Genomic DNA, 25,638 nt, shown 5'->3' on the forward strand with positions numbered 1-25,638 from the left:
ATTAGATGTTAAGTCCATTTAGTTGATCATAATTATTTGATATATCTGGATTACTTTGATCATCTGATTTATTTCTCATTTTGTCTGCCTTTAGACATTTCCTTCACTGTATTTTCTTCTTTACTTGCTTTAAAGTTACATAATTTTTCTTTCTTGTTTTAAAGGTTAACTTAGAAATTTTAACATATATTTATCCTAAAGTCTCAAATTAACGTCTTTACCTTCCTACAACAATAAAAGAAGCAATCACCTCCTTCCCAATTTATATGCTATTATTTTCCAGAATTGTAGATATATATAGATTCTTTTAACCCCCAAACTCACTGTTACTGTTTCACATCAACTTGTTCACTATTTTTGTTTTGCTTTGTTTTTACCATTTCCTCTTTCTTCCCAGACCCTCTTCCTGAGATCATTTTTATTTCACATAAAATATATTTTTTAGTTAAGTCCTGTTGGTGGCAAGCCTCCTTGGCTTTGTTTTGTCTATAAATATTCATATTTAGTTTTTATACTTGAAAGATAATTTCACTGGATATCTCCTCCCTTAATATGCAAAATATATTTATGTATATGTTTTTGTCACCCTGGAATTAATTACATATTTATTAAAGTAATTATAAAATTACTATATGTACTATATAAATGTGTTGTATGTATATATTTTTGTCACTGAATAGTTAGAAGCATTAGCTCTAGGTGAATCAAGTAAACTAAGAGTCTATTTCTAGTTAAACTATTAAGAGTTTATTTTATTTGCTAGTGAAGAGACTATTTCCAATTTGCTACCAAAAATTAGTTAATTAAACCAGACTATGCTTCAGTACATCTTCCTAAATGTGGAATTAGCTAGAGATCTACTTTATAAGAACATCAACAAATTACACAGCTATAATATAATAGAGAGAATGAACTTAAGGATAGTTTATTTTGCCTTAACTATGTGAATGTACCCCAAGGTGCTTGACATCAAGAATACTAAATTAATATATATTTAAAAGAGAATGAATCAATTTTAAAAGATTATTTTTTCAAAAGACACAAAAAATATTTGTCCATAAAAATGATGTTAACTCTAGTGTATTAAAAAATATATACAACAGAGTGAAGAGGCTGAAAACCTCAAACACCAACCTTTCAAATAGATTCTCTCAACTCAGCTCATAAAACTGCAAAAAAGGCACTGCCACTTGAGTGCTCTGCTCTTGGGAGAGGTGAAGTCCTCTGTATTTATAGGAGGTTGATAAATCTGAATACATTAAATCATCAAATGTACCCTCTTCCATCCCAAATGAAGCCCAAACTAAAACAGACATACTGAGCACAAAGATACAGGAGGGAAAGATAAGAGCACAGAGATAAATAATTCTGGAAAGTCAAAGCAATCTTGAGAAAGAATTATGCTGAGGGTATCACGCTCTCTGATTTCAAGCTCTATTACCAAGCTATAGTAATTCAAATCGTATGGTACCAGCATAAAAACAAATACATAGATCAATGGAAGAGAATAGAGAGCCCAGAAATAAACCCATACATCTATGGTGAGATAATTTACAACAAAAGCATTAAGAATATACAATGAGGAAAGGGCAACTTCTTCAATAAATAGTGTTAGGCAAAGTGGACAGTCACATGCAGGAAAATGAAAGCGGACCACTTTCTGCCACTATAAAATAGATTAAAGACTTGGACATAGATCTGAAACCATGACCTCCTAGAAGAAAACACAGGCAGTAGACTCCTTGAGATAGGTCTGGAAATGATTCTCTGAATCTGACACCAAAAGCAAGAGCAACAGAAGCAAAACTTAACAAGTGGGACTGCAGCAAACTAGAAAACCTCTGTACAGCCAAAGAAACCACAGTCAGATGAAAAGGGCAGCCTACTGAACATGATAAAATAGTTACAAATCACATATTGGATAAGGAGCTAACATCCAAAACATGTAAAGAACTCATATAGCTCAATAGCAAAAAAAGGAAATATTTCCATTTAAAAATGGGCAGAAGACATGAGTAGACATTTCCCCAAAGAGAGGTATTACATGAAACAATGCTCTACATGATTAGTCATCAGGGAAATGCAAACCAAAACCACAGTGAGATATCACCCCTGTTAGAATGGCTATAAAAACAAATTGGAAAAAAAAAAAAAAAGGGCTGGTGAGGATGTAGAGAAAAGGGAAATTTTATGTGGTGCTGGTAGAAATGTTAATTGGTGGAGCCAGTATGGAAAACAGTATGGAGGTTCCTCAAAAAATTAAGAGTAGAACTATCATATATCATCCAGCAATTCTATTTCTGGGGTTTTTAATCCGAAGAAGACAAAACAGTAATTCAAAAAGACATATGCATTCCTGTGTTCATTGCAGTATTATTCACAATACTCAAGACATGGAAATAACTTAACATCCATCAATGGATGGATAAAGAAATACTATTATATTATCACAATTATATATATATATATATTATTCAGCCATAAAAATAATGAAATATTGCCTTTTGTGACAAACTCAAGGGCATTATGCTAAAGTGAAATAAGTTAGAGAAAGAAAAACACAGAAGATCTCTCTTATATGTGGAATTTTAAATATTTAGTGTGTATATATGTATATGTATATGTATATACATATGTGTGTGTGTGTGTGTGCTCAAAGATACCAAGAACAAACTGATGGTTACCAGAGGCATGGGGTGGTGGGTAGAAGAAATGGGTGGGTTTTTTTTTTTTGTTTTTTTGACTTTTAAGCCTAAATAATTTTGAAAATAAAAATAAGCACAAAGATGCACAAGTGCATAATCACACACATCAGTCTTTGACACGGCTCAGTGTTCCTTAATCTATCTTGGTCTAAGACCAAGCAAACCGTATTCTATCTAAGCCCCTACCTCCTCACCAGGACCACTTCAGTCACCTTCCAACACGTTTCCCTGGTCCTACTCCTCCTCTACATGAAAGCGAGAGCTTTCAACCATGTCATTCTTTTCTTAAAACCTCCCAACCACTTCTTATCAAAACACCATCTCAACTCAATCTCAACTTCCTATTTAAAAACAGAGCACAAAGGTCAGAGGTGGATTCTCTGGAGACAGACCACCTGGCTCAGGCATGGGCAGACTGTGTGTGAACCTGAAGAAACTGCTTATCCTCTCTGAGCCTCAGTTTTATTATAAGTACAATGGAGATAATAACAACGCCTACCTATAGCATAGGGTTGACATGATTCCCACACGAATAGATTAACAAGGCTTATGAGATCCCACTGCTGACTCCCTCCAACTTCACATCCTGCAATCTTCCTCCTGTCCGTTCCACATCAGCCTCACCAGGCTTAGGGCTCTGACTTGTCTTCTTTCTTTTCTCTCTTATGTTCGCCGTGGCTTCTCTCTCATACCATTCAGAGCTCAACTCAAATGTAACCTTACAATCATGCTAAATCGCTTCAGTCATGTCTGACTCTTTGTGACCCTATGGGCTGTAGCCCACCAGGCTCCCCTGTCCATGGGATTCTTCAGGCAAGAACAGTGAAGTGGGTTGCCATGTCCTCCTCCGGGGGATCTTCCCAACCCAGAGATCGAACCTGAGTCCCCTGCATTGGCAGGCAAGTTCTTTACCACTTGCATCACCGGCGGAGCCCAACATTACAATCATTTCACCTTAAATTACCACCTAGACCTTCGCAGACCCTCGCTCTCTATACTCAGATCATATGTTACTTTTCCTCATAGCTTTCAGTCTTCTATGAAGTTACATTTACTTCCTATTGTATGTTCTTTGTCTCCCTCACTGGAACATAAGCTTCGTGAGGGCAGGAGTTTCCTATGTCAGGTTTACTATCACATCCTTAGTACCTACTGCAGTGCCTGGTACATGGTAGGCACTCAAAAAACATTTGCTGAATACTAGAATAATGAAATGCTTACTCAGACAGATAGTTCATAAATAAAATGTCAGTTACTGTTATTATTAGGGAATGTTAGACCAAATTATCTAGCCACGTTCATTTTAGAAATGAATGCGCAGTAGTTCAAATTTGCAGAATTAGTGACATAGTTAAGACTACAACCCAGTTGCTAAATGAGTGTGTACTTTCAAGAGATAATCCTGTGAAAACAAATATTTCACTGCTCTTTAGTTCATTTTAATTCTGTGCAACAATATCCATAAGACTGATGAAGGGACGTGATGGCTATAGGACTAGGGTGCCTGTGAGTGACTATTCTTATTGTAGCCACAGTCTATGCCATCCTGCTGGTAGTATGCCTAAAATCCCAGTTATTATTCACTTATATGAATCAAAGCATTGAAGACTGATTTTAAAATAAAACTATCTAGGTACAGTATTGGTAATTCTTTAATATCTTAGCTCAAACTAATTCATAGCAATAGGAACAAGATATTGAATAGAATCATGATGTAAAGGAACCCTGGGAAGGCAGACTTCGGAGGGGAGGAAAAAGAAGACAATTTGAGCACAGCATAGCCTCCTGGATGAGCTAGCTTACAAGCAGCACTCCCAAGTACGTGTGTGCAGGAAGGCACCATCAGTTGTGGGAGGAAAGCTGGGGAGCAAAAAAGCCATGCGGGCAACTGTTCCCGTGAGACTTCTTCAGAAAGGGGGATACCAGGGCAAAGAAAATAAAAACAAAGGCAAGGACATTCTTCCTTGAGCTTTATTTAGTGTACGTTCTGGAAGTAAACAGGGGGCATGGGGAGGGAGTACAAGTAGGTTTGGCTGATGAATGGAAGACAAGGGAGCCCATGAAAAGGTGTACCCCAATAATTTGGGGATGAAGAAAATGTTACCCAAAATTAAAGAACCAGCACCTTGAGATTAGTTACTCTTGAGATGGATTGGTCAGAATGGTGCCTCCATAGAATGTAGCACAAGTAAGAACTGACCAGCCTGACTTAGGCCCACAATGTCTCAAGCCTGTGTAACCAGGCTGCCCTAAAAGACCCTTGAGGTCTTTGTATTTAGATCCAGGATCATTTCTTTTTTGCCCATTTACACCGCTATGTTTAACTCCCAACTTTCAGCTCCATTTCCTGGACTGAGTTTAGTTAGAACATGAGGTATCAGATTTCAAATAAATTTAAGTTTCCTCCTATTTTCTCCACTTTGTTTTATTAGGTTGTTCTGTAAGTATTTACTCAGTACATGCCGTAGGCTATAGTGCCCTGTTTGCCATTGGAGATACATTAGAAACAACAGCAAAAATCTAAAATGCCTTAATCACGGACATACAACCACCAACAGACACAGACACACACACAGACACACACACAGACACACACACACACACACACACATGCACACACACACGCACACATACTTTTTAACCTTTATGGGAAACGAGTCAGTCCTATTAGAAGTGCACACTGTCTAATTCAGAATGGAATCTGCAATTTGTAAGTAACTAGGTAAAAACACCAGAGAAGGCAATGGCAACCCACTCCAGTACTCTTACCTGGAGAATCCCATGGACGGAGGAGCCTGGTAGACTGCAGTCCATGGGGTCGCTAGGAGTCAGACACAACTGAATGACTTCACTTTCACTTTTCACTTTCATGCATTGGAGAAGGAAATGGCAACCCACTCCAGTGTTCTTGCCTGGAGAATCCCAGGGACGGGGGAGCCTGGTGGGCTGCCGTCTATGGGGTCGCACAGAGTCGGACACGACTGAAGTGACTTAGCAGTAGCAGCAGGTAAAAACACACCATTTGGGTGTGCTGAGTACCTAATCTAAGCAACGAGGTCTTGCAGAAACACAATAAAAAATCATGCAAGAAATCACTGAGCCACTGTGTACATGAATATGAGCACTGATAGGAATTGTTAGAAATTAAACTAACTAAAGAAGACCTTGCCCCCAGAGAGCTATTCAGTTTTGCAGAGAAAAGGAGATTTATGCCTCATGAAACCAAGTTTGCACAATATGATCAACTGCCAGATTACTTAGTTCAGACAACAATAATTAGCGAGCACTTTCCAGTAATAGTCCACACTAATCTTTTAGCAAAATTTTAAACAAACCATCTGAATATGCTGATTTGAATTCTGATCTCCTATTTTTCCTCACTATTATATATAACCATATGATAGGGCAGCAAAGGCAAGAACCAGGGTAGAAAAGCCTATAAAGTCTATTCAAGAAAGGGTCACATTCCACAACTACAGTGGCTTTAGGGCTCAGGTGCCCCGTGGTCAAGAAATGGCCTCTGGAAGAAGCACAGGAGCCAAAGTTAAACTGTCTGAGGTATGAGGGACACTGATGATACTAAACTGTTAACAGCCAGAGTCTTCCCTCAGTAACACCTGTAATAGAGCTACAGCCCTTCAGCGCTAGCCAGTTTCTATTTTCTAGATGTTCCTGAAGTGCCCACTGCTTTTTCTGTTACCTTAAAGCCTTGTCCTGAGCCAAGATGAAACATCTTCTATAGCTATAGAGTAGATCTCATTTCATGAGGGAAAGTTTAGGTACAACATGAGACTCTTCTTTCATTTCCATTCCATGGCCAAGGCCAGGACCCTGTTATAGTGAAGGTTCTCGCTGGTAATAGCCTAAGTCCTGTCAAGTCCTGTCTTTACAGATGATGAAGCTTGAGTTATCTGTATCTGTCCATAAAGGGGAGAAGGCAATGGCACCCCACTCCAGTACTCTTGCCTGGAAAATCCCATGGATGGAGGAGCCTGGTAGGCTGCAGTCCATGGGGTCTCGAAGAGTCAGACATGACTGAACGACTTCACTTTGACTTCACTTTCATTCATTGGAGAAGGAAATGGCAACCCACTCCAGTGTTCTTGCCTGGAGAATCCCAGGGACAGGGGAGCCTGCTGGGCTGCCATCTATGGGGTTGCACAGAGTCGGACACGACTGAAGCGACTTAGAAGCAGCAGCAGTCCATAAAGGGACAACTGGATTCTCAAAATATCAGATATACAACTGTGAACTGAAGAAATCAGTAGAAAAGAGTACCCTTACATAAGCTGGATCTGTATGTTCTACTCTACCAAAGCTATGTAATAGTGAATTACCATAAGCATATATCTTCAGATCTTCAGAACCAATTGTATTTATGATAGGTTGTTCTCCATTACCCAAAGAATTAAGGTCAGATCATCTTGATTTGCTCTCAAAATAGTCTTCCACTATCGTTGTTGTTGTTCAGTCACTATGTTGTGTCCAACTCTTTGTGACCCCATGAACGCCAGGTTTCCCTGTCCTCCACTATCTGCAGGAGTTTGCTCAGATTCATGTTCTTTGAGTCAGTGATGCTATCTAACCATCCCATCCTTTGCCGCCCTTTTCTCCTTTTGCCTTCAATCTTTCCTAGCATCAGGGTCTTTTCCAGTGAGCTGGCTTTTCACATCAGATGGCCAAAGTATTGGAGCTTCAGCTTCAGCATCAGTCCTTCCAATGAATAGTCAGGGTTGATTTCCTTTAGGATTGACTGGTTTGATCTCCTTGCAGTCCAAGGGACTCTCAAAAGTCTTCTCCAGCACCACAATTCAAAGACATCAATTCTTTAGCACTCAGCCTTCTTTATGGTCCAACTCCAACATACATTCCACTCTTATACGCCAGTAATCTTTCATGTACCCCCTCTACTCTACTCTTTGCTGGTAAGTCACTTCAGTCGTGTCGGACTCTGTGTGACCCCATAGACGGCAGCCCACCAGGCTCCCCTGTCCCTGGGATTCTCCAGGCAAGAACACTGGAGTGGATTGCCATTTCCTTCTCCAATGAATGAAAGTGAAAAGTGAAAGTGAAGACGCTCAGTCGTGCCCGACTCTTAGTGACCCCATGGACTGCAGCCTACCAGGCTCCTCCGTCCATGGGATTTTCCAGGCAAGAGTACTGGAGTGGGATGCCATTGCCTTCTCTGACTCTACTCTTTAGTGTTCCGTGAATGTGTAATATATTTTCACACCTCTGGGTGTTACTTGATGGTGATACTTCTGTCTGAAATGCACTTTTAACCCCATTTTCCATTTACCAACACTTTATAGAATCCACCTGGTTCAAATACTCCCTCTCCTCAAATTTTTCCTGACTCTCTAGTCAAAATTAACCATTTAGGCTGTATAACTTTTATCCTTGTCTTAATCTACTGTTAAAAACTTTAAGTTGCCTAAGGATAGGATTATGTATTTTGTTCCCCTTTACGTCTTCTTCAAACTATTCATAGGGTTCTCAAGGCAAGAAAACTGAAGTGGTTTGCAATTTCCTTCTCCAGTGGACCATGTTTTGCCAGAGTGAAAAAGTTGGCTTAAAACTCAACATTCAAAAAGACTGAGATCGTGGCATCCAGTCCCATCACTTCATGGCAAACAGATGGCGAAACAATAGAAACAGTGACAGACTTTATTTTCTTGGGCTCCAAAATCACTGCAGATGGTGACTGCAGCCATGAAATTAAAAGACACTTGCTCCTTGGAAGAAAAGCTATGACAAACCTAGATAGCATATTAAAAAGCAGAGATATTACTTTACCAACAAAAGTCTATCTAGTCAAAGCTATGGTTTTTCCAGTGGTCATGTATGGATGTGAGAGTTGGACTATAAAGAAAACTGAGCGCAGAAGAATTGATGCTTTTGAACTGTGGTGTTGGAGAAGACTCTTGAGAGCCCCTTGGACTGCAAGGAGATCAAACCAGTCAATCCTAAAAGAAATCAGTCCTGAATATTCATTGAAAGGACTGATGCTGAAGCTCCAATACTTTGGCCACCTGATGCAAAGAACTGACTCACTGGAAAAGACCCTGATGCTGGGAAGGATTGAAGGCAGGAGGAGAAGTGGATGACAAAGGATAAGATGGTTGGATGGCATCACTGACTCAATGGACATGAGTTTGAGCAGGCTCCAGGAGTTGGTGATGGACAGGGAAGCCTGGCACACTGCAGTCCATGGGGTCACAAAGAGTCAGACACAACTGAGAAACTGAAGTCTTCTTCAGTTCCTAGCATGTCTCTTTCACACAGTAAGTACTCAAAAAATGCTTTTTGGACGGATGGATAGATGGATGATGAATGAATAACACATAGCATCTCAGTTTCCTAACATAAAAATTAATAGATGATTTCCAAGGGACATTAACTAGCTATAAATGTCTTAGGATTCTTTTAGAAAGCTATTAGTTCTCATTTAGCTCAGTAGACACTGAGCGGGGGGTAAAAAACATCTCATTAGACTCACACAAGAAAGAAACAGGAGCCTCACCAGAGTCTTACTCAGGATCCTACAGGAAGAAATCTCAGAAAAGGGTCTAGAAGAACCTCTAGATTCTAAAGGAGGGCTAGTACTTGGAGGAAATAGAAATAGTGGTAGCATAAAAGTAGAAACAAGCTGAGCAAAAAGCAATGTAGGAAAGGACATTTCAAAGCCAAACAAAAATAAATCTTGAATTAGCAACACCTTAAACTATTAGTAAAACACTTCCTTTCATCTGTAGATATGAATGGTGGCTAAGTTTTACTTCAAATCTGCATGTGCAGTGAACATGCCTCTTCCAGTGGAGGATGCTGCTATATGCTGTTGCTAGTGCTTGAGAATCTCATGGAAATAAAGGGCCCATACAGAAGGGTTAATGGTTTCTATCTTGTACAGATTAAAGACTGTGAAAGCACATAAAAATCTTTCCCAAAGTAGACTGACATCAGAACAGCCTTCAGCTACTCAAATAAGCATCAGTTTGCAAACATCTAGAAACACAAATAGTATAAAAATGTCAGTAGTCATCAAACTGATATCAATGATATGTAGCACAGACATATGTTCCATACATATGGAATTGCCCCATATTCATTTTCTCTTCCCATAAGGACCTAGAAATGTCCCATGCATGTTTAATTCTGAGAGGCAGGCAAACATATATGTGATCCAGAGCCATTCTCATTTCCCAATTTTTTATAAGCTGATTCGTGTAAGTATTAAGGTCAGAAAGTGAGACATTAGTCCTCATATCCCCAAGCCTGGATTATTCCATTATATGATTGGGATTTTTATCTTCATGGTAAACCACATTTCACTTGCTTCAATGTCACCAACTATAAGGGCACATAGAGGGGAAGAGAACAGGGAAATCAGGCCGTGAGAACACAGTAAGGTAGGGACATGGGCTGGAAGACCAGCATGTGAGAATGTGTTCACTAGCTTAACAACTGTTCTTGGAGACCTACTATGTGCCAAGCACCATCCTTAGTACTGAAAATATAACAAAGAAAAAAAGATAAAATTCTGACCCTCGAGTAGTAGGAGATTAAATAAATAAAATAAGTAGTATGCTAGATGCTGGTAAGTGTGAAAGGTGAAGAAAAATCAGCAGTAAGAAAAGACAGTTAACATAAAAGTCACTCAATTGCAAACACTGAGTTCCATCTAAGATACTGACATTTACAAAATAAATTGGGATGAAAATTATGAAGTTAATGATGCTTGGCCTCTCTGCTCCTTATCCTTATCCTTTAGGTGCTATTTACTTTTTTTAAACATACCTTCTCTTTATTCCCCTAGGAGATTCAGGGTAACCAACTGTGGAATTGAAACTGCCAGTGTCCTGGTGACCATTCTTTTTCTTTCAGCCCCACATGCTATATTACAAGATCAGTATTTTATTTCTAGATAATCTGATAATCCAAGAGGAAGCATAGCAACATCTAAAGCCACTCCCCTATCCTCAGACAATATGTTTGTTGTTGTTTAGTTGCTAAGTTGTGTCCAACTCTTTTGTGACCCCATGGAAAGTAGCCTACTAGGCTCCTCTGTCCAGGGGATTTCCCATTCAAGAATACTGGAGCAGATTGCCATTTCCTTCCCCAGGGGATCTTCCTGACCCAGGGATAGAACCCACATCATCTGCATCGGTATGGAGATTCTTTACCACTAAGCCACCAGGTAAGCCCAAACTATAGACACAATGCCTTAAGCTAAAGGAGTTTCTTGAACATCAGGAATTTCATGCACCTTGTCACACAGTTAGAGAGAAGTCTCGGGTAAAGGGGCCTCTCTTCCCCAATGACATACTTAACCTATGGGCTAAAGAGAGGTTAACCCTAAATCTTTTTAACCCTAAAACCCCAATAAACCTACTTTTAATTTTTATTTGATTTCAAGAGTTTAAATGTACTCTGTGAGACATTTGCCTTCCGATTTGTATTCTGGGGGCCCTGCCAGGACATGAACATGAGTGACATGCACTGAGCACAACCAGGGACCAGAGCAGAGCCTGGGGATCAGTACCTGCATCTGTCATCACCTAATAAGCATCCGGAGAAGGTAATGGCACCCCACTCCAGTACTCTTGCCTGGAAGATCCCACGGACAGAGGAGCCTGGTAGGCTGCAGTCTATGGGGTCATGAAAAGTCAGACACGACTTCACTTTCACTTTTCACTTTCATGCACTGGAGAAGGAAATGGCAATCCACTCCAGTGTTCTTGCCTGGAGAATCCCAGGGATGGGGGAGTCTGGTGGGCTGCCGTCTATGGGGTCACACAGAGTCGGACACAACTGAAGCGACTTAGCAGCAGCAATAAGCATCCAGGAGTCAGGCCCAGGTTCCTGTTCTTCGTTAAAAGCACGATTTGGGACTGCAACCTTCATGAGTGCAGAAAACCAAGGAGGAACATGTGCACGCCCACAGGATTTCAGTTGGCGGAGGCTTCTAGGGAGCAGGTGGGAGAGCTATTTAGATTTTTTTCCAATTAATTGAGTTAGAAATTGTAGTAAATAAACAATTTTAAGTACATTTTCTACCCTCTAAACAGTTCCCATATCATTGAAGAGCAGCTGCTTCAGGATCCCAGGTGGCTCATAGAAGCACAGGCTGGGCATGGGAGCTGGGGACCTGGCAAAGGGAATCCCCAGCCACTGTTGGGGAGGACCTACCATGAGAATCTGTATCCTATCATATCATATATATTGTAGCAGAGGAGGACATAGGCACAGCATGAGATACTGTGCTCACTCAGTTCAGTTCAGTTCAGTCCCTCAGTCGTGTCCGACTCTCTGCAACCCCATGAATCGCAGCACGCCAGGCCTCCCTGTCCATCACCAACTCCCAGAGTTCACTCGGACTCACATCCATCGAGTCAGTGATGCCATCCAGCAATCTCATCCTCTGTCGTCCCCTTTTCCACCTGCCCCCAATCCTTCCCAGCATCAGAGTCTTTTCCAGTGAGGCAACTCTTCGCATGAGGTGGCCAAAGTGCTGGAGTTTCAGCTTTGGCATCATTCCTTCCAAAGAAATCCCAGGGCTGATCTCCTTTAGAATAGATTGGTTGGATCTCCTTGTAGTCCAAGGGACTCAAGAGTCTTCTCCAACACCACAGTTCAAAAGCATCAATTCTTCGGTGCTCAGCCTTCTTCACAGTCCAACTCTCACATCCATACATGACCACTGGAAAAACCATAGCCTTGACTAGACGAACCTTTGTTGGCAAAGTAATGTCTCTGCTTTTGAATATGCTATCTAGGTTGGTCATAACTTTCCTTCCAAGGAGTAAGCATCTTTTAATTTCATAGCTGCAGTCACCATCTGCAGTGATTTTGGAGCCCCAAAAATAAAGTCTGACACTGTTTCCACTGTTTCCCCATCTATTTCCCATGAAGTGATGGGACCAGATGCCATGATCTTCTGTGCTCATTACAGCTATACAAACGTTACCACCCTCAATGATCTCAACAATTACATGAAAAGTTATCAATATGTGCATTTGAGAGATGAGGAAACTATCAGGATCTTATATTGTGCAAACGATCAATCCAAAATTCACACTCAGGTTTGTTTTACCTGCAGCTCTTAAACTCTCTTATCAAGGACGATATATGACGATGGTGTTGACACTGATGTTAATGAAGGTAATGGTGATCTGAAAATGGTAGTAGTGCTAGAAAAACCATCAACAGAAGAACTGTTAATAACAGGAGAGCTAAGACATGCAATTTTTAAAAATGGTCTTGCTAGGCAACATTTATACTAATTATAGTCATTTATGTGAATTGTGTACAATTATGCCTAATTATAAGTCACCACAATAATATTTATGTACAAAAATAAATATGTCAGAATAACTTTGATCTAAAATGTATTTGATTATAATAGTCACCTCTCTATATATGTAATCAGACTTCACTGTTGCCCAGGTTCTAACATGCACGTGTGACATCTTGACAGCATTTTATATTCTGCAAAAGATGCTGTCTGAGGACATTCTCAAGCACCAGACATTATCAAGTATTGGGAGGAAACAGGCAACTAATAATAACAAAATAGGGTATGGCTCTGGAGAATCTCAGGGTGTGGTCATTTCATCCTGACCTCTGCCATGAATTATGATAGTCATAATTCTATAGATTAGGAAACTGAGGCTAGATTCATTGAAATAGCTCATCCATAGACTTTAGTTTTCTATTCACAACTAAAAAAGTGAAATTTATTGCTAGTGAAACACCCAGATTCAGTAACCCCACCCCCAAAAAATCTCTTTTCTTCAAAGAAATCAAAAGCCCACCCATTCTCTATTAGTTGGAGGAAATCTCACTTTAATTGTTTAAAGCATAATTTCTCATCTACTGAGCCCAATCATTTTGGTTGTTGGAACCAGCTTTATGAATGAAAATAAAGAGCCCACTGGGGGTTAAAACCTAATCAAAAACAAGAAACCATCAGCTAGCCCACGTGCCTGCTGCTGCTGCTTGGTCACTTCAGTCGTGTCCGACTCTGTGCGACAACCCCCCCATAGATGGCAGCCCACCAGGCTCCCCCGTCCCTGGGATTAGACTCCCATTATACCTGCCACACCTCAAGGACCATAGAGATTTAACTAGGTAAACATCTACCCTCATCCAGGGAAGGGAAAATTTCTAATAAAGATTAAATAACCAACATTATCCAACTTAATTCCACAGAAAGCAAAGAAGAAATAATGGCAATAATGTTTGGTAGGGAAGGAGGGAGGTAAAAATCAGAAGCTTGGGCCACTGCCTGCATCAGGACCCCTCAGGATAGAGAGCTCTAAAGCAAGTATCAAGGTTTATGTTAGGTTCAGACTTTGCAGCCGCAGACATGAGAGGGGATCACGTAAGGTGCATAGCTGATCTTTATAGTAGGATGACTGCATTGCTGAAAATACAGAAAATTCCCTGAAAAGCAAATTCCTATATTTAAGACATAGGTTGAGAAAAGTCTCCCCAAACCAAGGACAATGAGTTGCTTGTCTTTAGGATTTTGCAAACCACTTTGTCCATCCACTCTTACAGATAATCAAAAATTGCCGGAGGATGAATCAGTTAGCATTTGCATCAAGAGGTTGTGTGAAGCAGATACTCTGAGAACTGACCTTTCAGTCTGTGCACTTGGGGCCATGTACATCCCCAGCTCATTTCCATTCACAAGGCCTGGTCATATTATACTTAAGCAGAATGTCAGCAATCCAGACCATGGAATAATCCCAAGGTACGGTCCCTTTGTACTTTCCAACTCTAAAATGGATGTGCAATGACATTTGGAGTAGCTAATGTGACTAAGGTCAATGTTTTACACTGATTGTTGAGACAATATTAATAGCTAATATTTATTGGGGACTTAGTATATGCCGGGCACTCTTCCAAGTACCTTACATGGATTAACTCATTTAATCCTCACATCAACCCTTGGAGACACACACTATTACTACTCTCATTTAACCCATGTGGAAATAGGTACAGATGTTAAGCAACGCCCTTAAGGTCATAGATTTTAATAAGAAAATTTCTGGACCACTGAAGTAGGGGAAAGTTAAATTGTTATAAATACATCTGAAGTGACTGATATCTTTGTTACCTCAAAAGCAAACTGAGCCCCCTCTTGACCTTCAGCTGTTAGAGGTGTGGTACATTAAGATGTCTTACTCATCTATGCAACTCCCGGTCACTTGTCAAGGCCAGGCTGGTCAATAAATGTTGAATGAATACCCTGCTTACCTTATATTTCACAATATCTATATCTATATGACAACTTTAAAGGGTATTTAAAGGCTAGAACAATCTGCATTCATTTTGAGGATCAAGTCTATCATTTATTAAGCCTACTAATCTGTCTGCCTGCCAATCTCTCCTATACACTGTGACAGATGATACATTGTCTTTTATGTTGACATTTTCATCCAAGGACCTTGACGTGCATTGTGAACCTAATCCTACTCATAAAAATATTCATGCATTCCAGGGAGCACATTCGCTCAGAATCTAAAGGTGCGTCCACGGCTGCAAACTGGCAGACAGCTCAAGATCCCGCTGCAGATGTGTTTTGCTTGGCTGGCAGTGTTTAAAATTTTTATTTGAATGTGTAGATCAGGCCTGCCTCTCTTTGCAAATAAAGCTAGATTCACACATTTTGTTACCTGAAAGTGAAAGGGTTAGTAGCTCAGTCGTGCCCGACTCTTTGCAATCCCATGTACTGCAGCCTGCCAGGCTCCTCTGGCCATTGAATCCTCCAGGCAAGAATACTGGAGTGGGTTACCATTTTCATTACCTGCCTGGACCCAAAAGTGTTTAAAAGTGAGTCCTCCAATCTACTGGTACCCAGGGATTTGGAGTAGACTGAATAGAGACCTCTGTGCTCCTAAAATTTATAATCTATAGTCAGCACTTCAGGTGGATAGAAAACTTTTCATGCAATGAGGCCACTAAATATCCTTTATTTCAAATGACTCCTTCCATATACACATATCTAATTCTCCTAGAAGAGACTCAGGATCACCTCACTCCTATTTTCAAGGCATCCCTGAGATACACTCGTTATGGCCACATCTTCAGAAATGGATAAACTACAACCCAGGGAAGGACAGACAATCCTACAGGTATCCAGTGATGGAATGCCCCAGAATAAAGCAAATGCTTTCACTCCGAGTTTACCCACTAGACTGGAATGTTCTCTGTTACATTTTTCATCTTAAAACCCCTCTTGTGAAGAAATGAGATTTATTCAAGACATCACCATGGTTTATTCTTGGACTCCTCTTTGCCAGACACCCTGGAGAGAAGAGAGGCTGACTTGGAGGTGGACCACTGCAGTAGTTGAGAATAACAGCCACATGTCCTGTATGATAGAGATGATGGGGCTTAGGAGGGGCTCACAGTCCTCCAGGACTGCTTGCTCCCTTTCGATATGACCTCTTGGATTCAGCTTTTGAGTCAATGTGAAGCTGCGGCCAACCAGATCTCTCTTACCGCCTCAGTGTTATTTACAGTCTGGATCTGGTCCATGGTGTGGAGTACAGCAGTGTCAATCAATACTTCTTACACTGTAGACATTTACGTGCCATTGATGGAGAACTTTCCATTTCTTCCTGTAGTCCCACTGACTAGCTCTCTCTGCTCAGGCCCATTAGAGAACTCAGCTGTGAAATTATCAGGGAGTAAATGCCAGGCCTTATCACTGGTGTGTACCTTCCAGTAAGAGCCTTCCCTATTTGCTCCACTGGAGGATAGGTGGCTTTCCTTGGCATTCTTTTTTGCTGCAGGATTGTTCTAATTGTCTCTGGATTGGTCTCAGGGACTCTGGAGCATTTGTTTGGGATAACGATGAGCAACACATCACCAAACATGATAAATGACAATGGAGTTTTGTGGCTTGAACTCTTTCCTTCTTCAAGAAAGCACTGCCTTAGTGCTCAATTTGCCGTAGAGTCACCTTATTGTATAACAATCAGAGTCTGTCTTTTTCTAACTGTTGTCTCTCATTTGGAATTATCTAAAACAAAGTATTAAGTAGCACCAATCCTGGCTGTAAACAGTGATCCTACTAATGCCTGAAATGAGGTTGGTTACTTTCTTCTATGTAGCTCAAGGATTCCTCACCTCTGATCAAAAGTCACATGCAAATAAAGATGGGGGTCTCTGTGCCACCACCCCCACAGGCCAGACTTCTATGCCCTGATGCTTCTTCTGCCTACTCAGGGTTCCCCAAGAACCAGTGAAGTGCTTCACCTAGGCTTGCCCCACTTAGGAGTTCTCCCAGGTGTTCTCAGGTGACAGCAATCCAATTCCTAGTGCTTCAGAAACTGGCTCTGCTCAGCTGTTAATGATGCTAATCACTGATGGTACCCACTGAGCTAACAATTTCGCATTTCTATCTTTTGATAGAGGGAATTTCTTGAGTCATTGCCTTATCCCAAAGGCAGACCAAGGAGAACTACAGCCCTCTGGGTAACACTGACACCAACTCAGATTTCCATTCCTACACTTCCCTGAAAGCTATGCTGCCTTGCTCATCACATGGGTTTGTTCCTATGGCATAAAATCACACATAAACTCAGTAGAAAACTGTTGATGGTGTTTAAGGTTCTGCACAGGGGCAGCCGCTCCATCTCCGGAGTTCTCTCCTGCCTCCTCTGCTCTCTGAACAGTAAGCAGCAGCAAGCAGCTGCCACCCTTGAGGGGATGGCTCCTGTTGAGTGAAATTTCTGAATCTCTTTGGGATCTGATTTTAGGATATAATGTTTGTTGTCCTTCTTGGGCACTGGGCCCAGTAAAGTAAGACCTCTTCAAATAGTCAAGCCTGAACGGGGGCTGGGGGCTTTCCTGGTGGCTCAGTGGTACAGAAACTGCCTGCCAATGCAGGAGACACAGGTTGGATCCCTGTTCCGGGAAGATCCCATGTGCCATGGAGCAACTAGGCCTGTGCGCCACAATTATTGAGCCCGCACTTGAGAGCCCATGAGCCACAACTACTGAAGCCCACATGCCCTAGAGCCTGTTCTCTGCAACAAGAGAAGCTACCGCAATGAGAAGCTGCCCACTGCAACTAGAGATTAGCCCCCGCAGCAACTAAGATCGAGCATAACCATAAATAAATAAAATTGTGAATGGGGCTGCAAGACCTGTAACCAATGAGAGGAGTTCACTGCCTAAGGAGATGGAAGGTGAAAATGAAGAAAGAGCCAACAAAGAGAAAATCAGGGCCTCATGCCTCAGTGTCTCCTACTTGTATGACCGTGTCCAGCCTAAAAGGGCAGTAGCCCTGAGCATTCCTGTGGAGTCAGCAAGTGCTCTGAGCTAGCCAAGGGAAGCAGTGCATGTGAGGAGAGGAAGCACAGCTCTTGTATTTTTGAACACTGCATCATTGGTCTCAGAGCTGATCTGAACTTTGTTTTCTAATAATCAGGAATCATAAATGACAGAGGAGGAAAAAAACAAGCTTGGCACCTCCCAAGGCCTATCCCCATGGCAGGATCAGGACCAAGGCGCCAGCACTTTTCATTCCCTGAGTTGAAGAGGTGCTATAACGGCAAAACTCACTGAAGCAAAGGAAGATGCAGTGACTGGAAATGTCTTTGTCCCTAAAATACCCCACTGGCTTTTAAACAGGGAGAGGACTGAGAGGATGCCAGCCCAAGGACCCGACGTGGCTCCCTGGGGAGATTTGGTGCCCTGCAGCCTCAGCATTGGCTGGGATCCTGCCATAAAAGCATCTGCTTCCTCCAGGTGCGGCCAAAAAGGAACTCTTCAAAGGTCCTGACTCTCCAAACAGACGTGACTGAAGCAGCAAAATCTCTAGGAGGAAAAGCAGGGTTGGCTTTAGAGAAAAGCTGGTCCCAATGCTCTGGGGAAGGGGCTCATAAAAGCAATGAGAGGGACAGCTTTGAAAGGAAGATATTCAGTGAGAAAGGGATTCAATAAGGAAAGGTGGTCCAACAAGAAATCATAGCTTTGGTAATTTTCTGGGAAGACAAAAAATAACTCTGAATGTTCTGTTTGGTGGCTGGAATCCTGGGTGGGGGGTGGGGGGGTACTTTTTGAAGGTTCTAGCACCAAGTAACCTGCCTTCTCAATCAAGTCTTTCGGTCAAATAGCTTGAGAGAAGCTGGTGTTGGTTTTAGTCAAGTAATTTCCCAGATATGCTGCAGGTGAACCAACACTGGAGCCCACTTAACAACTCTGGGATGAAGGGGAAGCCCTGTGGCAGAGAGCACGTCAGATGAAGGGAAATGTGCTTTTCAACAAGACCCAGTCACACGTAGGGTTGATTTTTCTTGTGCAAGAGAAACACAGCAATAACACCCGACGAAATACACCCTCTTCGCTCCTTTGAAGTACTGTTGAAAGACCACTGCCACTCGTGATTCTTCTGTGAAGCAATTAAAGCAGGTTCTACCTCCAGACAGAGAGGAAAACCTTCATTTTCTTAAGGGACTCATTCAAGGTCACACTGAGCTAGGGACAGAAACAAGAATTCCTGCCTCCAGTTTAATTCTTTTTATTACATCATTCCACCTCTACTGGATAAATTTCCTAAGAAGGGTAGCTTAAAGACAGAGCTAATAAAGAAGGGTTTATATGGATGTGGGATTGTAGGAAATGAACCAGAATGCTGGTTTCTGAAGACATTCCTGGGCCCACACAAGAGATGAGGGAGAATCAAGCAGGAGGATGCAGGTCAATTAGAAAATGATGGAGCCAGTTGTTTCTAAACTCAACATACTTTAATCTGTAAGGTAGAGTCAAATGATGAAATGAATAATCCTTCCCAGGAAGCAGTGAAAACAGGTGATCACAAAAAAAGCAACAGAGGCAAATAAACACAGATACTCATAATAAAATCTATTTAATAATACAAATCCTTAAAAAATAATTACTAGGGTATTTCACTCTCCAGATAAATTCCTCTCACCCTTTCTTTTTCAACATTTTCCCCCTCAGATCGACCCTAAGGAACTCAGCAATATATTTGTATTTCCTCTAATTCAGTATTGGAAAGGAAACAAAGAACTGTTTTAAAAAATGCATTTCACTGACGTGTCCTCGTCCTGCTTGACAATCATATTCACATAAAAAAAATTATGCCAACATCAGACACACCTCAGTCAACTGCCCACCTGCTCTGGTCTCACTCTTCCTACACTGGGCTAAAATGCATTCCAATATTTCCAATTTCACAGTTATCATCACCTCATTCTCTGGAACTCGATGGCTCACAATCCCTCAGGACAACCCTGGTCAGGACAATCAGTGCCTTGAGGTAGAAGCTACCACCACCCCGCCACCCCCAGTGCAGATGTGACCTTTCTAACACAAGTCAATTTCTGTGAGAAGGACCTGGCTTTCTTTTATGTCCACCTGGGCCATTTCCCTGGAAAGGAGGGGATATTGGATGTCCAGCTATTCTGCTACAGCTCCTTAATAAGATCAGCTTCCCAAAGTCAAAGGAAAAGAGACCAAGAAGGTGGGAAGTGATGTTGGGAGATCCAGAGTAGGGGGACATTCTGCATTTTGCCATTTTAACCGTCAAACCTGATTCTACAGGACAGCCCAGCCCTGCTTTCCAGCCACATATGCCTGGTACTGGGTCTGCATTCTGGCACTGCCTCCATCACCACACACTGTTGTTCCAAGCCGCTGTGCTTGAAGAAGTCACTGGTGTCCTCCTCCTCCCCCCTGCCTCCGTGAGAAAAGTGATCAAAGGCACGGCATTGGCAACATGCCGCTGTTATGTAATCAGACTCAGCTGAGGGCAGAACCAAGCAGGAATCTATATACCGTGGAGGCCAAGTTCACTGTCATCCCAACCCGGGACTACTCCGTTTTCTGGACCGACATGAGCTCACATTGTTGCTGCAGCTCAAATTCAGGGATTTGTCCTAGCCTTCCTCGAGGCTGGAACCCAAGACCACAGGAGCAGTCTCAATTCTCAGCCCAAGTGCCTTCTGTCACTTGAGAGCTGCAAATTTAGATGAAGGAGGACAACTTTCTACGAGGAGGGCTAAATGAGACATCTACTTGACCAATTTTTAATGGAAACATAGAAATGAGTGTCTCTCTCATGCTGAGTTCTGTTTCAGTTAACTTTATTGTGGAGAGGGGGCTGGCAAAGAGAAGGCTATGACATTTTAAAAACAACTAGCTGAGGCCTGGAGGTTTTTCTTTCTTTTTCCAAGGATGCTGCAGTCCAAGGGGAAAAACAATGGGAGCGGGGAGGCGGAGAAACCGTCTTCTCCCTGGCACTCTCAAAGCCTGACGCGGTGCCAGCCGCTCCACCAACTGTCTGGAGAAAAGGTAACTGTCACTCTTCTCACTGTAACTTCTTGCTTTCAGATCAGTGGCTGGCAGGTTTATCTGCTTCTGAGCAGCTTCGGAGCCGCGTCAGTGACACTGGCTACGTCAGCAACAGCAATCGGAAGGGAGCATGATGCCACTGCCAGCAGAGGTGGGAGGGAAGATTGTAGCCTTCAAGAAAATTCTTAGGTCTGTTCATGTGGCTGACTCGCTCACATTGACTTAGATGACTGCCACTGATTTCAGAAAGCCAGAAGGAAATAGGTAGCTTTACACGGCCATTTTCGAGTTGGGGGTGCAGGAGGTTTTAGTTAGTAAAGGCTTACGCTTTCAAACCCCTTGTGTAGGACCTGCCTCCAACTTAGGAGAGGGTGGGCTTCAATCAGAGGATGGAGTCAAAGTGAACACCACCACCCAGCAAGTGCCTGAAGCCCCCGTCCACACACCTCCAGTGATTACTGCAGTAATTCTGGCCCATTTCAGGTCACCCATAGTTCTAGCTGCTTTCATTTTTGTCGTTATGATAAACAGGGCACAGTGATCACCAAGGGTCCTTGACACAGCGCTATTCTATGATCTATTTTTTTTTAAGTAGGTTTAAAAGCATCTGTTCTTGGAGCAGCAACCCCTGAAGTTCATGGTTGCAAAGATAGAATTCTATTTCATCGACTTCTGATTCAGGACTTTCTGGTTAAAAACAATGTTAAGGTGAAAAGACATAACATGACTAACACACAGTCCAAATGCTTTCAAAGATATTGTTTTGGGAAAAGAAAGAAACTCTAAGGTAAAGATAGGTGGGGAACTTTAAAATATGTTCTTTAGCCCAGTCTTGGTCAAAGGTGAAAAATTTCCACAGACAGCACAGCCCCATGATTCCTGATAGCCCTAAAAGCAGCAAGTTAAAGTCAAAATCTTGTATCAAAAACTCATGTTGATTAGATTTGAAGAAATAACTTTGCCTAATTCATGGATATGGAGACAGTGTCAGGGTTCAGAAAATGGCAGTTCTCATCTCAGTATATTCTTAAGATTATAAATAACCTCTGGAGTAATGCTCAAGGCCAGGCTCTAGTGGGAATTTAACATTATGGAATGACAATTATATTAGTAACTTGCTGGGCAACCATGGCCAACGCACTGAATTTCCTATGCTTCCATTTCATCACCTATTCTTCCCCCAATAAGCTAAAGATGAGGAAGTTAAGCTGTTTCTCAGGTTTACTGAGGAACACATCTAAAGGTCATTATTTGAAGTAAAGGGATCAATACCACATTTGGAGTCACTAGCCTCATGGTCACTTGCAGGTCTGGATCAAAGCCATAACTGACACTCAGTACTTCTTCCGAGGTTCTTACCTTGGGACCTTGAACCCCATGGGAGGCCATAAATGGGCTTTAAAATGAACCCACCTGCTCTGATCTAGGGGCAGGACACCCACTGACACAAACAGTTTAAGAAGCATTGTCCTACAGTAAGCCTTGGTTACAGGTGTACCAAAAAAAAAAAAAAAACCAGCGACACTGCCTGATGGAGAGGAACAGTCTAGGAGGATGGTCACAGAAGCCAAAGGAAATACACAGCATCAGATCTCGAGAAAACCATCAGGACTTCACCTTGACCTTCTGGGTCATCTATCCATTCGGACTGAGCCTATCTGTCAGAATGGAATTTCTCCAATCAGCAATACCTGCTGCTGCTGCTGCTGCTAAGTTGCTTCAGTCGTGTCCGACTCTGTGCAGCCCCATAGATGGCAGCCCACCAGGCTCCTCTGTCCCTGGGATTCTCCAGGCAAGAACACGAGTGGGTTGCCATTTCCTTCTCCAATGCATGAAAGTGAAAAGTGAAAGTGAAGTCGCTCAGTCGTGCCCGACTCTTAGCGACCCCGTGGACTGCAGCCCACCAGGCTCCTCCGTCCATGGCCAGAGTACTGGACTGGGGTGCCATTGCCTTCTCCGCAGCAATAGCTACAGGATCATTAATAATAAGCAGAAGAAATGACTGACTGAGGAAGGCAAAAGGCAGGAAGCACCTGGAGGAGCTGCCAACCATTCAATACCAAGAACACCTGTTGGAAGGAAAGCCTAAGGATTTCACAGGGCTTTGCTGGTGTGAAGGAACAGGCAGATTCACAGCAAAAAGGCTGTAAAGAGTGGTAAACATGAGGCTGTCTTGTTCAAAGTGTGAGAGCTGAGACTGAGGTCTGGGTCTGTGGATCAGAGTCAGGATGAAGAGATGGATAATTCTATAGTATCAAAAGGCAGTATCAAAGGGTAAGAAAGAAAAAAAGTGAAGTCACTCAGTCATGTCCGACTCTTTGTGACCCCATGGACTGTAGCCTACCAGGCTCCTCGGTCTGTGGGATTTTCCAGGCAAGGGTACTGGAGTGGGTTGCCATTTCCTTCTCCAGGACCAAAGGGTAGTACCAAAGGGTAGTAGGTCCCAAACAAGACCCAAGTCCCAGCCCCAAAAGAGAAACCATATTTGGAAGTAAAACTAAAGGGATTTGTAGGGAACACTCCAAGGAGAGGGGAATGGTGCAAAAGAAGGACAAGAGCTCAGTTGGGATCTTCAGAAACCAGGTTTGAAGGTGGCACTTAGAAAAAGAGGGAGAGAATTGGAAAGGATTCCAATTCCTGAGATCCAGGCAACAAATAAAATGCTCTAACACTTACAGAGCAACTTACAGCTTACAAAACATTAGGACATTCACTATCTCATTTAATCCTTATCACCCTGAAAAGCTGGTGTAATTTTCTTTATTTGACCCATGAGGAAACTGAGGCTAGGAAGGGTGGATTATGCGACTTGCTCAAGGTCACTTGGCGAAAGTCAGAGCTGGGACTGCATCCCAATGCTCCCACCCCTCCTGATTGTTATCCACTTGGAAAACCTTTATGTTAACTCCTAAGGGGCAAGGTTGATGTAATTACAAGGAACTCCACCCCCACCACTATCCCCGCCACTTGCCCTAAAATCTGGGGCGGAGCAGCGCCCCCCGGTGCCAGGGAGGGGACCCGAGTGACGCGGAGCCACAGCCCGGGGTTTCCCTGTCCTGCCGGGCTCTGAAGAGCGAACAGCAGAAACCACGGTTCTTACACTCGGAGCAGTCAAGTAACGCTCCAGCAGCAGCTGCTGGTTCGGGGCTTAAAGTGCGAGGGGCAGTGCTGGGCGAATTCCCTTCCAAGCGATCTTAGGTCCGGGACCCAGCCCGGGCGCCGGCTTCTCCGTATCCCAAGCTCGCCCCTGCCCCACTGGTTCCTTCTGGCGGTTCTCCAGTGCGTTGAGGAGGCGACAGGAGCCTGGGGTGGAATATTGGGGTGAAAGAGCGGGTCGACTCTGGGGCAACAGTTTCCACTTCTGATCCTCCGGGTCAGAACCATGAGCAAACCCTGCCTGGAAGTTTGGGCATCAAAGGTTTCAGATCAACTAGCAAGTTGCCGGGAGAGCAGTAGAGGCGGGGGAAGGTGGGGGTCTGGGGTGGGGGTGGCGATAGGGGAAAAAGGGACAGGCAGGAAGAGATGCCCCTTCCCACGCAGCCCCCCTGCGGCCCCGCGGGTGGGTGGCCGGTCCGTCTCTGCAGCCCGCGGGTGCGGAGAACGCGCCGGGCATCGGGCACCGCGCATCGGGCACCGCGCATCGGGCACCTGGGCGCAGCGCAGCCCCTCCTCGCCCGGTTCCGCGCTCCTCCCCACCTGCCCGCCGCCTCGCCCCCGCCGCGAAGACTCACAGTCCGCAGAAACTGGATCTCGTCCTCGCCTCCTTCTCCCCCTTCGGCCATGGCTCCCGAGACGTCGGCGGTGCCCCAACCTCCGGCGCCTCTGCTTCCACCCGCAGCCGCTCGGCGTGCGCCCGCAGCTGCTGCGCTCTTTCTCCTCCTCCTTCTCCTCCTCCTCCTCCGGCTCCTGGCTCTGCCTCAGCAGCACCGAGCTAATCCCCGACCATATAGGGAGCTGGGCAACACTCCACTGCACTGCAGAGCGCCAACGCCAACCAAGCAGCCCGCCTACCCTCTCGCCTCTCGCCTCTCGCCCCAGCCAAGTGCGCGGCGGCCACCGAGCCCGCGGACAGCGCAGCGCCTGGCGCACAGAGCGGGCGGGGGCGGCGCTGCGACCCGGGCGGGGGCAGTGGGGCCTCCCCCGCAACGCACCGCGCCGCTCCGCCAGCTCAGCGGAGACGTGCGCCCCGCGGCGACGAGAGAGTGCCCCTACCCTGCTCGGATTCGCAAACAAAGGCCAGTTGCTTAGCTCCAGCGTGCCCAGACTAGGCATCTACCCTCTCTCTTTGCCCACTCTGCCCTCGTGCATGTGTGTGTGTGTATGTGTGTGTATTGGGCTCCAATGCTTTGCTCCAACCTGAGTGCCTCGTTCGGACCCCCAGCCGCGGAAGGCTGAGAGAGGCGTGCCTGTGATCTTCTGATCAGCAGAGAGCAAACGGTGCAATGAGGATGTCTGTCCATTCCTAACAAAGTTTGCCTTTGCTTGCATGGCCCTTTCTGAGAACCCCTTCTCCTCTGCAAAACCCAGTCAGTATGTTTTACCAAACTGCTTAATTATCCATTGTTGGTGGACGGAGTACCATCTCTCTGCACCTCAG

General features: G+C 43.7%; 1 protein-coding gene across 1 annotated transcript in view; it reads right to left on the reverse strand.

The window, feature by feature from the left end:
- The window catches only part of RYR3 (ryanodine receptor 3), a 557,133-nt gene extending 532,015 nt beyond the window's left edge, over window positions 1-25,118 (reverse strand). The window contains exon 1 of the mRNA XM_061430666.1: window positions 24,773-25,118. Coding sequence (XP_061286650.1) covers window positions 24,773-24,823 — 51 coding nt within the window. The 5' untranslated portion in view covers window positions 24,824-25,118. The remainder of the gene's footprint in view (window positions 1-24,772) is intronic.
- Window positions 25,119-25,638: the final 520 nt, after the last annotated feature.

This window comes from Bos javanicus, chromosome 10 (genome assembly GCF_032452875.1).
Source record: "Bos javanicus breed banteng chromosome 10, ARS-OSU_banteng_1.0, whole genome shotgun sequence".
NCBI lineage: Eukaryota > Metazoa > Chordata > Mammalia > Artiodactyla > Bovidae > Bos > Bos javanicus.